General features: G+C 51.1%; 1 protein-coding gene across 1 annotated transcript; it reads left to right on the top strand.

Moving 5' to 3' along the window:
* The first annotated feature begins 684 nt into the window (after positions 1–684).
* KCNJ12 (potassium inwardly rectifying channel subfamily J member 12) lies at positions 685–6395 on the top strand. Its single transcript, XM_030483330.1, has one exon. It carries the CDS (start codon positions 726–728, stop codon positions 2013–2015), a length of 1290 nt encoding a protein of 429 aa, XP_030339190.1. The 5' UTR covers positions 685–725; the 3' UTR covers positions 2016–6395.
* Positions 6396–13236: the final 6841 nt, after the last annotated feature.

Raw genomic sequence — 13236 nt, 5'->3', positions numbered from 1 at the left:
CCTGAACTGGGAGATGAAGGTTAAATCCACATCTCCCTGAGCTTTCCCTTGACCCTAGAAGAGCTGGTGCTCAGGAGGTCGGGCGACTGCTGCTGCAATGTGCTGGGCAGCGGTCCATCTGGCACAGGCAATGTGAAATGATGGAGCTGCTTTCAGGAGTACCTTTATTGATATCTCTAAGGAGATATCTGCTAAGGAGAACATCTTGGCCTCTCCGCTTTCCTCTCCAGCAGCCTGACCCTGCTCTGACAGCGGAGTTCATGAGAAAAGTGAAGGGGAAGAGATTCCAGTGCTACCCAAGGTTTTTCATCTGCTGGTGTCATTGAGGCTCCCACAAATGCTGCATCTCCCCAGCAACGTTTGCTCACTCGCTTTGTAGTATGAAAGAATGAACTCTAAGACCTTCTTCTTCCTCTTATGCCTAGGCATAAGAAGGAGAGTTAGTGCACTATGGGGGGGTCCTCACTCAACATGCAGCCACCCACCCCATCAGACCCATGGCCAAACACCCCCTTGGGTGCCTTTGGCATGAGAAGTAACAGATGTGTCCTTGTTTTCTCATTGCAGAGCCTCTCACGGGATCCGCGTGGTGACGTGGCAGCCAAGACGTGGAAGCTTGGGACTTCTCTTCCACTGCAACAGAATTTGGGGGGTGGGCAGGGGTGGGCCAGGGGGACACTGGGTGTCTCAAGACCCTTCACCTTCACTGTGGGCTTGGCTCAGGGATGACTGCCGGCAGAGTCAACCCTTACAGCATCGTGTCCTCCGAGGAAGACGGGCTGAGGTTGACCACCATGCCAGGCATCAACGGCTTTGGCAATGGGAAAATCCACACTAGGAGGAAATGCAGGAACAGGTTTGTAAAGAAGAACGGTCAGTGCAACGTGGAGTTCACCAACATGGATGACAAGCCTCAGAGGTACATTGCAGACATGTTTACCACGTGCGTTGACATCCGCTGGAGGTATATGCTCTTGCTCTTTTCCTTGGCATTTCTGGTGTCCTGGTTGTTGTTTGGGCTGATTTTCTGGCTAATTGCACTCATTCATGGAGACCTGGAAAACCCAGTTGGAGACGATACCTTCAAGCCTTGCGTTCTGCAGGTCAATGGCTTTGTGGCTGCTTTTCTGTTCTCCATCGAGACCCAAACGACTATTGGTTATGGCTTCCGCTGCGTGACAGAGGAGTGCCCGCTTGCGGTCTTCATGGTGGTGGTTCAGTCCATCGTGGGGTGTATAATTGACTCTTTCATGATTGGTGCAATAATGGCAAAGATGGCCAGGCCCAAAAAAAGGGCCCAGACATTACTTTTCAGCCATAATGCAGTAGTGGCAATGAGAGATGGAAAACTCTGCCTGATGTGGAGAGTTGGGAACCTCCGGAAAAGCCACATAGTAGAAGCCCACGTACGAGCTCAGCTAATTAAACCCAGGATCACAGAAGAAGGGGAATACATACCACTTGACCAAATAGACATCGACGTGGGGTTTGATAAAGGCTTGGACCGTATCTTCTTGGTGTCTCCTATCACCATTCTCCACGAGATCAACGAAGACAGCCCCTTGTTTGGGATCAGCCGCCAGGACTTGGAGACAGATGACTTTGAGATCGTGGTCATCCTGGAAGGCATGGTAGAAGCCACTGCTATGACAACGCAAGCTCGGAGCTCCTACCTGGCTAGTGAGATCCTCTGGGGCCACCGCTTCGAGCCGGTCTTGTTCGAGGAGAAAAACCAGTACAAAGTAGACTATTCCCACTTCCACAAAACCTACGAGGTCCCGTCCACTCCCCGTTGCAGCGCCAAGGACTTGGTGGAGAACAAATTCCTGCTGTCCAGCACCAACTCCTTCTGCTACGAGAATGAGCTGGCCTTCATGAGCCGCGATGAGGAAGAGGAAGACGATGACAGCCGGGGTTTGGAGGACCTGAGCCCAGACAACAGGCATGAGTTCGACAGGCTTCAAGCCACAATAGCATTGGATCAGCGGTCATACAGGAGGGAGTCGGAAATATGACTCTTGGTCCTTCCATTGACTTTTCCGAGGGTATTTTTTTTCCTCCTCTAATCTCTTCCCCTACAACCCGCTCCAATTATGCAGAACAATGCAAGTGCCATAGGAATGCTTGAGAAATTAGTATCGTTCATAGTTTTCAGTTTCATCGCAATAACCACTGAGCGGTCTGCAGGAGGGGACGGCGGCAGGGCCACGGCGCGGCTCCCGCGCCCGGTGCCCGCGGTGGGGCCGATGGCTCTGGGGGGATGGATGGATAGATGACGGATGGATGGATGGATGGATGGATGGATGGATGGATGGATGGATGATGGATGGATGGAGAGAGGAAGGTCAGTGGAGTATGGGACGGTGCTCGCCCCATGCGGCCCCACGGGGCTTTGCTCTCCTTGCAGGGAAAGTGTTTTCTTGGAGCCAAGATCCAAAAAGAGGAATTATCAGGAAACAAATCTTTCTCTTTATTTTACTTTTTTTTTCCTTTCCTTTTTTAACTGAGCAGCAACAACAACAACAAAATTGCTTCTTCCAACAGGCGGTCTGGTTCAGTTGCACAAGAACAACACTTGAAATACCATGCAACATTAATGTACTGCTTTTTAATTTGGGGAATAAAAGGGAGGGAGTGAGAGGTGAGAGGGTTTTTAATTTTTTCACTGAAACTGTTTGGGAGACTGTTTACCAAAATTATAATAATAATAATAACAATAATAATAATATTAATATTAAATCTGAAAGAAGTCATCCAGTATTTTATACAAATGAACTAGGGAATGAATAAGCCACCGGGGTCCTTTGAGGGGGTGACTTGCTGGGCAGATTCAAGAGCTAGAAGTCAAGACTGCATCCAATTTTGGGGTGGTTTTTTTGCCACTGGCAATGGCTTTCTAGATAGAAAACAGATGTAAGTGGCTGGAGGTCCGTGGCAGTGAAAGCAAGTAGCATAATGACTGGCAAAGCAAAGTTAAAACCAGGCAGAAAGCAGCATTGCAAACACAGTGATTAGCCAGTTTCAGGACATGCTGATCTTCAGGGTGGAAATGGGGTGTGGGGCATCAGCTGCTGAAGCGTTGGGTCTCCCCCAGCATCTCCGATGGGGAATTCATGAGTTTTGCCGTAACTGGGACAAAACAGTGAAAAGCACAAAAAAGGAGAGTGGAAAGCTCTCAAAGTTGGGTATTTCCCCACTTTTCTGACCAATTTGGTGTTTTCTCCTTTGAAAAAAATCATTTCAAATGTGGCAGCCAATGTGAAAGTCTTGTTGGGTTGCACTTCTCCTAGCACAGGAGCTGTCCCTGTGCCAGGCTGGGATCTGTGAATTCCCCATTCACCGGAGAGTCCTGCTTCAGAGGTAGATGCTTTTCCTAAACCAACTGATGCCAGTCATAAACAACCACCCTGTCTAGCACTTCAACCCGTCCCTGCGTCCCAGCCTTGAGGTGGATTGTGCCTTAGAGATGCAAACTCATCCCGCACCCAGCCCTCCTCCGCGGTATCCTGCTTCCCTGCTTGCATCCCTCCCCAGGGTGATGTCCCCTTGGCTCTGCCTCTGTGGCAGTGCCCTCATCCCACTGTCTGCTGTGTTTTAGGCTGGCCTTGGTGGCACGCTGGTTTAGCTTTTGCTACGGCACAAAGCAAAGCAACCCCATGCATGGGAAGCCCCTGCTCCTGCCCTGTTCCCTGCCTTTGCAAGAGGGAAGGAGTTGGGAATAGGCAGGTTGTGTTCCCTCCGTCCCAGCTGTGCTGCTCATTGGTGCTCTAGGAGCCAAAATCTGGCTCCCTGCTCCCCGTGGCTGTGGGAAAGGCTTTGGTATCTGCAGGCATCCTGCACCCAACGCTGGGTGTGGAGCCCAACAGCACCTATCCTTGGGGAGAAGGTGTTGAGAGCAGGGTCCCTGGCAGTGTTTTGGCTGTCACAGGCTCCCGGTGCTTGTCTCCCCAAGGCCCACATCAGGGAAGCCGTGTCCTGGCATTATAACTTGCTGTGGCATGTCCAAACCTCGGTGGCAAAGGCAAGATTTGTCCTGTGTCCTCATCTCCATCTTGTAAAGGGCCCTGGGGAGCAGCTTCCCCAGTGCCCCCACTTCCCTGTGTCCCCAAGCATCGTGTCTCACCATTTGGCTGTGGGAAGGGGACCAGTACATCATCCCTGCAGTTCCCACCAGCGTTCATCACCACCATCCCACACTGCCCACCATGGGGCTGCCCTAAAAACCAGCCACTGGGAGAAAACATCCCCGGGGGCAGCACTGGGAGCCCCAAAAGCAGGGACACATAGGGACATGCCATTGAGCTCTGGCCACAATATATGTGTTTCTAAGGCAGGGAACGCGGATGCCATCCCATCACCAATTCCTTTGCTCCCAGGGGGATGGTTTTACTACCTGCTCTTTGCACCATAGCATCCATAGGGGGTGGGATGGATGGAAGAGGGGGGCAGAGAGATTGTGTGTGCGCACTACTTATTTATTTTTTTAAGAAGATGCTTTTAAGTGGTTTAGGTTCTTTTGAATAAATACTTATTATTATAAAAACAAAAGGTGCACATCTTGCTGCTGTAGGGTTCTCAGAGGGTTACTTTCTTTATAAATATATATATATCACAGTAAATATTTGTATAAAACAAAAGAAAGAAAAAATAGAGATGTCTTTAAGTAAATTATTGCTTTTAAAGAAACTTCTATGACTGTACAGTGTTACCTGGGAGAATAGAATAATATATACAGATGTATTTTTAAACTGCTGCGTAGGAAGATGTGAACCGGGCTGGGAAGTGCCCATGGATGGGGGGTTTGGACCCTTCCCGGCCCCTGTTCACATACCCCCTTCCCCATTCCCCACTAGTGAGGATCTAGCTCTGGCGAGTTGTCATATATATACTGTATAGTCCTCGTCCTGGCCATGGACCACGCTGGTACATAGTGTATAAATATTATTTTTGCCTACCTGTGAGTGCTCTGAGCTACTGGTCTTTTTTCTTACCATCAGGGAGCATTGGGGCGGCTGCCCAGGGGGAGTTTGAATCACATGGATTGTTCAAGTAAGAGGAGGTGGGGTAAAAAAAGCCCCAAAGTGGTGTTTGTTTGGCACTTGGGTTCCAATGAGGGGTTGGAAAGGCACAGGGATGCGCTCAGGGTGTGGGGTTTGGCACTGGTCACCCCAGGGATGGAGCGGGATCCCAGTGGGAAGGGGATTAGAGCCGAGTGAGGGGACATGTTCCCCCCAAACCAGCCATCAGCCATTTCCTCCAAGCCAAGGCCGCTCCATCCATGGAGTTAACTCCAGCATTACGCTTGATCCTTGGAAGATGGCAGGAGTCCGAGAAAGGCAAGAGCCGCTAATCCTCTTGGCCAGCATCCCATAGGGATTGCCCTCGGCTGGGCCTTGGAGCAGCCTCCAGCAGCAGCCACCACCCTGGCCAGGGACCTGGGGCTGGACCCGCTGCTGCTCCCACTTGGCTTCACCCCCCCAAAATACACCGGTGAGAGCAGAAAGCGGCTGCATCCCTGTGCTCCAAACCCTCTGGATGGGAAAAGCATCCTCTGCCCATGGGAGACCCGGGCAGAGGGTCCCTGGGGCCGGGCGCCGTTGGGATGAGCCTTAGCTTCTCATAACCGAATTTAGTGCACTTAGTCTTCTTTTAGGGCTGGGACAATCACTTAGTGCTTAACCTTTCGCGATTGGGTGCCTGCTTGACCTTCAAACCTTTTGTAGGAGATGAATCCAGAGCCACCTTTTCTATCTTTAATAAGGCAGAACAAATATGGTTATTTTTAAACCCTCCTGCTCTTTCCTTTCCTCTCGTGCTGACAACCAAAAGAATCCCCAGTGTGTTTTCCCCCCCCCCCACTTCCATTTCTTTCACATTGAGTGTGCGGCAGCCAGGTCTGGCGATCCGGCTCGATCCTGCTCTCCCACCTCCCCCAATTCAGGAATGCTGCCATGGTGGGGTTGGAGCAGGGCAGGATCTGGCTGTGTTATGAGCAGGGAGGGGACATAGGACAGCGCCCAACCTGATGCCACCCATTGCTGAGCCCCGGTGCCTGCCAGCTGTGCACATCTGTCCCGCTCCTGGGGCTCCATCATTCCTCCATCCTCCCTCAAAACACCCTGGTGCTCCCCCAGGCTTGGCCCCATGTGGTTTGGGGACCGAGATCCAGCACCAGTTCACATGGGCAGGTCGGCAACTGGGAGCACTGGTTTCCCAGGGGTAAAACGCCGAGTCACTGGGGCGATGGTGATGTGCAGCAATAGATGAGCTGATGGATGCAATGAAGTATCTGTACCTTTTCCACCTCTGGTGTTTCTCTGTCTCATTGCACATATATTTGAGATATATGTGTCAATGTATATATATATTTGTAAAATGTATTTCAGATGACAAAACTGGCCAATTTTATGTTATTTTAAATATATTATATATATATTATATATAAGAGTCTCCAAAAGATATAAATAGACTAGAGAAAATAATATAAATATGTAATAAATGTATTTTGATCTATTTAAAACACTTCGCGTCATGCTGTATATTTTAAAGATCACAGGGAAGTGTCTGCCTGGAGCAAACTTCAGACGTGGTTTCAAGCCTCTCAGTTGTCCCACATATAATATATATATGCAGAAAACTTGGAGCAAGACCGGGGGCCAGAGGGACAAACAGAGATATTTTAGGAGCCTTTTAGCTAATGTCCATCCTGCTGCCTCTAGGTAGGAGCCTCTAGGTAGGAGCAGGAACCCCACATCCATACGTTCCTTGTTATCCTGCAGGTGAGGATAGCTTTATCTCTCTGCTGAAGGTGCTGCAGGGATGCTCGGTGAGACGGGGGCTCTGCAGGGTCCCTGCTCAGCCCCATAGTGTGGGTACCATTTGCTCTGCTGCACTGATGGGCTTTTGCCAGGGGACCGGATCGCAGCAGCTCAGCCATGCAGGGAGCCCGGAGATGGGAAAACGTGCCTGGAGCCCAGGCAGGAAGAGGCCAGTCATCCAAAACTGCCCCAACAAATCTTTCCAGAGTGACCTTGGTCCCCCTTGGGCTCCATCAGGATCTATTTCCTATGGTTGTCACCTTGGGGACCTCAGGGGACATCACGCCCTGTCCAAGTGACAGTTTAAATGTCTTTAATGGCATGTCATGGCCGAAGGAAAGCAGAGCAAGTGTCTGGGATGCTATTTACAGAGAGGTTAATGGGCTGGTGGACACAGAGCCCATGGCTTTGCCATCCTGGATATTCCTCTTGGCTTTTGCACCTGGAAATGAGGATTGTGTACCAAGATAACCTGGGGGAATCATTTGGCATCATTTCTCAGGCTGCTCGTGGATCTGAATCCGGGTCAGGCAACCAGTTACCGACAGCTTCCACCCATCAGTGACGGTCAGTTGGGTCCCATCAGCTCCGTCCCTTACCCCATAAGGGTGTTTTTTACTCATTAAAAAAAAATCACTGCCATCCACTCACTCTAATCACCAAAGACAGGGCCAGGGTTAAGCATGATTGAAGAGCACAGCACGTTTAATTTATCAGAGGGGGAGACTGAGAGGTGACTTGATTACAGCATTTGTCATGGGGAGAATACACTGGTACAAAGAAGTAACTTAATCTACCAGGGAAAGGCATAATAACCACCTCTTCCTGGAAGCTGAAGCCAGACAAATCTATCTTGGAAATAAGGAGCGATCTTTTAATAATGATTAGCTATTAGAACAAGCTACCAATCTCTGTCCCTTAATGCCTTTAAATCTGGACCAGATGCTTTCTGGAAGCTTTCCTCTTGCTGAGGAGAGGAGCGGGGTTTATTGGGGAATGTAATGGCCTGTTACAGAAGATGAGATGGGAAAAACCTCCAAAACATGGGCTGGATGTGGGAGAGGAAAATGCCAGGGAGAGTGCAGGGGATGCTTATACAGAGCTGTGACAGCCAGCATCTCTCCTGGGGACAAGCACCGGCCCGTGCAGCAGCTTCCCAAAGCTGCTGTGCCATTTGCTTTGCCATTGGCAGTGACTCTTCACGCAGCAGTTTGCACTACAAAACCCATCGCTTCATTGTGGAAGCATTTAATGATAAGCCAGCAGCTCCCCAGGGACTGCTTCCACTGCCTCCAGAATTCCTCCCTCAGTGGCTCTTGTAGCAGAAATCCCCAGGGAGCTGAGCTGGTGCTGACACCAGGGAAAAAGTGCTATCAGGATGTTCAGTCCTTGCTTTATTTGCACTCTGACCATCCTTGTCTTCGGGGTTTAGAGCTAAACTAACAGGCTGTGGTGGTGGCCAGGAGCAGTGGGGATGGGAAGGCAGCGGCTGCCTCTGCAGGGAAGGACCTTTCTTACCCCTCACAGGCATGGCCAGGGTGCTTTCGGCAGGAATGCTGAGCCAATGGGCTGAGGTTGGGGCTATTATTGGCTGGCAACTCCACTTTTAATACTCAAAATGTCTTTAAATGCTAAAATCCTCTCTAAACTCAGCATTTCACCAGCCCTTGCCTCTTCCCTTTTGGCTTCAGAGGACCAGGGCATCTCTGTGTGCCCTTGCAGAGGTTTTGGCCTCCCCAAAAGCAGTGTCTTTTCATCAGTTTGCATGTGTTTGGCTCAAACACATCACCACCAAAATCTGGGCGGGCCAATCCCTCTTGACCAGGCAGGCAGTGGGCAGAGGGGCTGTGAGCTCTGGATTCCCACCAGGATAGAGCTGGAATGCGGTTATGTGCTGTGCTGTGCGCCCTGGGGCAGGGCTTGCTGCGTCTTGGTGCCATGCAGGGAGGGCACCACATTGGTCTGACTCCTGAACTGGTGTGGATTGGTGCCACTCTCTGAACCAAATCCCCAGTGTCTCCTATCAAATCAGCCCTGCAAAGGCCTTGCACCACATCTCAGAGGGGTAGAGGTGGGAACTTTGCCCCAGCCCCGCTGGAGATGCTGCTCCTCTACCCATCCTGGATGCATCCTCTCTCCTGGCTGCTTCAAGAAGCTCAGACCCCACAAACCCTTCCAAACTTGTTCCCTTGCCCACCTGACTTGCCCCAGCACCATTCCGGGTGGCCGGGAGCAGCTCGGGTACCGCAGGGCGATACCCAGGGATGCTCAGTTGTCTCTGGGGTAACCATAGTAACAGAACAGCATCTCTGCTCTCCTGCTGGCAATTTGCTTTTTCATCCTGCATTAAGGTGGACCCTCTCTGAGTCCTTTCTCTCACTACACCTGCCCTGGAGAGCAACACCAAGAGCTTTCCCACCGAGGGGCTGGCTCCTCAGCTCCTCATGCCACATCCCACCCCATCCCATGGTGGGTTTCATCCCACTGTATAACAGGATAAAGACGAGGAAGCACCCACCAGAATACCTGCAAGGAGACCAGGAAGGCAGCAGCTGAAGTTTCTCCTTAACACAGATTTATGAGCATGAGTGGGACAAAATGAGGGGTTTCCTTACACTTGTTGTTAAAAGGTCACTGTCAAGGCTAAAAACCTTAAAATACTTCTCTTTTTTCCCCTCTTAATTGTAAAAGGCCTCTTTAGTAATAACATTCCAGCTCATGAATATGAATTGAATAGAGCGCTGAATGTAATTATCACCTGTTAAGTACTTTGCTCACCTTTCACATTTCTCCCCGCTCGCAGAAGGCAAACACATGAGTCAGCGTCCCTTTTTCTGTCGGTTTTAGGCAGTTTTGGTGACAAGCCGGCGTGAATCAGCACAACGCTGCCAAGTTCGGGTCACAAGCTCTCACCACGATGCTGCTCTCGGAGAAAAACAGTGATTTAAAGGAGGTGAAGGAAACCCCCGTTCTTTACACTGGGGTTTGGGGGGGGGGGGAACCCCCAAATGGACAAATTTGGCGTCAAATGAGCACGGTGGTGCTGCTTTAAGGGAAGGTGGGTTATTAGGGTTGTGGATGGAGAGGGAAGAGATTTAACGAAGAGCATCACCCCTTCCCCAGCCAGTCGGTGCCTCCCCTCCTCTTCCCCTGCAGCTGGCACATTTATTTTGGCAATACCTCATTAGTGTGTAGTTAATTAACAACTAATCCGCCTCTTCCCCAGAGCTGCCTGATGACCCCAAGCATCACTCCAGCCCCCCCCCCCAAGCTGGGGCATTTCTCCCTGTCCGCTTCCAGCATCCCTGCTCAGCATCCATGCAGGGTGTGCGTGTGGAATGCCGGACACTCAGGGATGGGCACTAGAGGAGTGTGATGACCCTAAAAGCCTGTTACCTGGGGGGTGGCATCCCCACCTCGTGGGCTTGTGTCCGTTTGGGTTCGTGGGTCTGACTCAGCCCCAGATGGTTGCTGCGAGCACTTATATAACGGCGTGTTTTGGTGGGGGCCGGGTGCGCGGCGAGGAGGTGGGCGCGGAGGCGACGGAGGGAACAGAGCTAAAGATAAGCCTTGGCAGCTCTGACAGCGCTGTGCCAGGCCCCACGGGAGCTGCAGGGGGGAAAAGGCTGCTGGGGACGGGGCACTGAGATCCCCATCCCGCCTGCCCAGTGCCTGGGGTCAGGGGGAAACAGCTTCGCATCCTGCTGCCAGCCGCTGCATCCTCCTCTCTGGTACCCACCTCAGTGGGTGCTCCTCCACTGCTCGCCCTTTCCAGGTTCACCTTCCTGCAGCTTCTGCACACAAACACACCCCAAACCATCCCTGTTCCTTAAAATTGGTTTTATCCTCCCGGTGTTTCATGGTCTGGGTGCAGCAGGGAAGGAATTTTGCCTGGTTGTGGGACTGAACCTCCCCACATCCTTCACCTCCGTCACTCCCTCCTTCCCTCTTGCACCCTCTGCTTCACTGGTGACTGCTGACCAGTGCAACCAGAACAGAAAACTGATGTTATTTCTCTTAAAGGGATGTTTTGGGATGTTCTGACCTCTGTAGAAGTCTTCCTCTTTTGTTCAGTTTATGAATTCCATGTAAACAGAAAGATGATCCTTGTTTTATGGGAGTTTTATTTTCATGCTCTGGAGATTTGCTAAATAAAATGACTCCAATACAAAGGATGTGCTGGGTGTGATGGCTTTCCTCAGGTGGGGGTTTGAGCCAAATGAATAATAACTTGAGACCCAGCTCCAAGCTGCACATCCCTCAGCACCAGGATTAACCACAGACCCCCAGGGATGGCTTTTGTTTGGCTGGAGCTACCCTCCGGAGGATCCTTCCCCAATCCAAGTGGGGCTGAACAGGGATTTCATCTCCAAACTCCTTTGGTGCCTCGCATCAGGCCGAATACATGAGTACAGGGATAACCCCAAGAATCACAGAGTCAGAGAATCAGAGAATAAGAGAATCAACCAGGATGGAAAAGACCTTCAGGATCATCAAGTCCAACCACAACCCCGCTACTGCCAATCCACCACCAAACCATGTCACTTGCAAGAAGCCTCGGAAGCTGCTTGCAAGCCCTGGAGCAACACAGATCCCTGTGCTCCCAGGGTGGATAATGCAGCCAAGGGACCCCGCTGCAGGAGGGATGGAGAAGGTCCCTCGCCATGCCCTGGCGATGGGGACCGTATGGACCTCCATATGGCAGCACCATAGTGATGCTGGGTGTGGAGGCGATGGCAAGAACAGGAGCTCGGAGTCAGCAGGAGGAGCTGTGGCTGGGAGCAGCACTCAGATGGAAGGGGGAAGTCCACAGCTCCTGATAATTAGGAGAAAGACTAAATAAATCCCTTTGAACAGACAATGTTGGAGGGGAGCAGCTCAGGTCTGGGCTCCTGCCAGTGATGGATTTGCAGAACGCTGCCACCTACGCTGGATGGGAGCAGAGAGGGGTATTGTCCCCACAAGGTTGGGGTGGCAGAGGTGACACCAGGCATATGGAGGGCTAGAGGTGGCCATGGTGGTGGTATTGGGGTCGGGTGGTTGCCAGCACAGGGGGTGGGTGTCTGGGTGCCCCATCGCATGCAGGTCTGCATGTTTCCCCATGCAGGGCAGGTTTCCATCCCTGGAGTAGAAAGAAGTGGATTTATAGGGAGCAGGAATGTGGGGATTACACTGCCGGAGTCTGACCAGCCAAAAATCGTTAAAAATCAGAATATCCGTAGCTCAAATCCAGCTTAAAAGTCAAACCAATCATCCAAACCATCTGCCTCGTCATTGTAGATAATACTACTTTTATTGTTTCCATAAGCTGCTAAGCAGCTTTTCAGCAAGAAAAACCCTCTCTGCTGGGACATTTGCTGTGGTGGGACAGCACAGGGGCAGGCAGGTCCTGCTGGGATGGAGAAGCAGGGTACGAGGATGAAGGATGCTGCACAGGGATGGGAGAGCAGGGATTGGTGCTGGGGTTTATTGCATTGCTCCACAGAGGGGATAACTGCTTCTGGCCGGCTGCAATCCCCTGCCCTGGAAACCTGCTGATGGAAGGAGGAGCTGCAGTACCAGCTTTCCTCCAAGACATCCCAAAGCTTTCCTGGAGGATATGTGATATGTGACAGCCTGTAACGGGAGCTGCCCTTGCTGACCTTCTCCCAGAGGTATTATTAGCCTGCCCAGAGCAGCCAGCCCAGAGCACGAGCTGCAAGGCCTCCCTGGCAGCGGGACAGAGATACCAGCCTGTTCTGCCTCATCTAGACCCTGTATTGTCCCAGTGAAGCAGCTTTCATGCAGTTCACCCTCTCCCAAACCACCATCCCTCTCCCAAGACCTCACTCCACTATCACCTCTGTCAATATCACCTCTAAGGTGATATAAACTGATGTCTCTCTTCTCACCTCCAGCTTCCCCAGGTGACAAAAGCACCATCTATCATGCCCTTAACTGACACCCTTCCTGACATATAAACACCCCCTTGGCCCAGGGATTTCAAAACAGGACATGTATGGGTATGGAAAAGTCTAAGTCATGTTATTTGCCCCAGCCTGAGAGAGCAGGACTCTTGCTTGGGCTGAAGATGTGTCTGGGGTGAAAACTCACCGTTGTCTGTGAGTTTGTATTGATGCACTTAGAGCACAAACATGAAATCACCCCAGAGTCACTTACATTATACATTCACACTGGCATCTGGATGCTCCTCCTGGATGAGTATGTTTAGAGAGGTTATTATCCTGTGGGAAAACATACCTAAACCAAAACTGAGTTATCCTCACATGGAAATAAGGAAGGAGAAAGGAGCAACCAACAAGCCAACAGGAAACCTCACTTCTGAAGCTCACCCAGCTTTCACTTTGTCTTATTTTAAGTGCCTGGCAGCGAGCTGGCCCTTCTTTTCCCCTGGGAGAGGCAGAGCGTTGCCAGCTCA

This window comes from Strigops habroptila, chromosome 4, assembly GCF_004027225.2.
Source record: "Strigops habroptila isolate Jane chromosome 4, bStrHab1.2.pri, whole genome shotgun sequence".
NCBI lineage: Eukaryota > Metazoa > Chordata > Aves > Psittaciformes > Psittacidae > Strigops > Strigops habroptila.
The sequence above is the reverse complement of the archived record's forward strand: the minus strand, read 5'-3'. Positions and strand labels throughout refer to the sequence as shown.

Bases quoted from the DNA above. Each gene is read 5' to 3' on its own strand.
- KCNJ12 (XM_030483330.1), top strand. From the start codon at position 726: ATGACTGCCGGCAGAGTCAACCCTTACAGCATCGTGTCCTCCGAGGAA.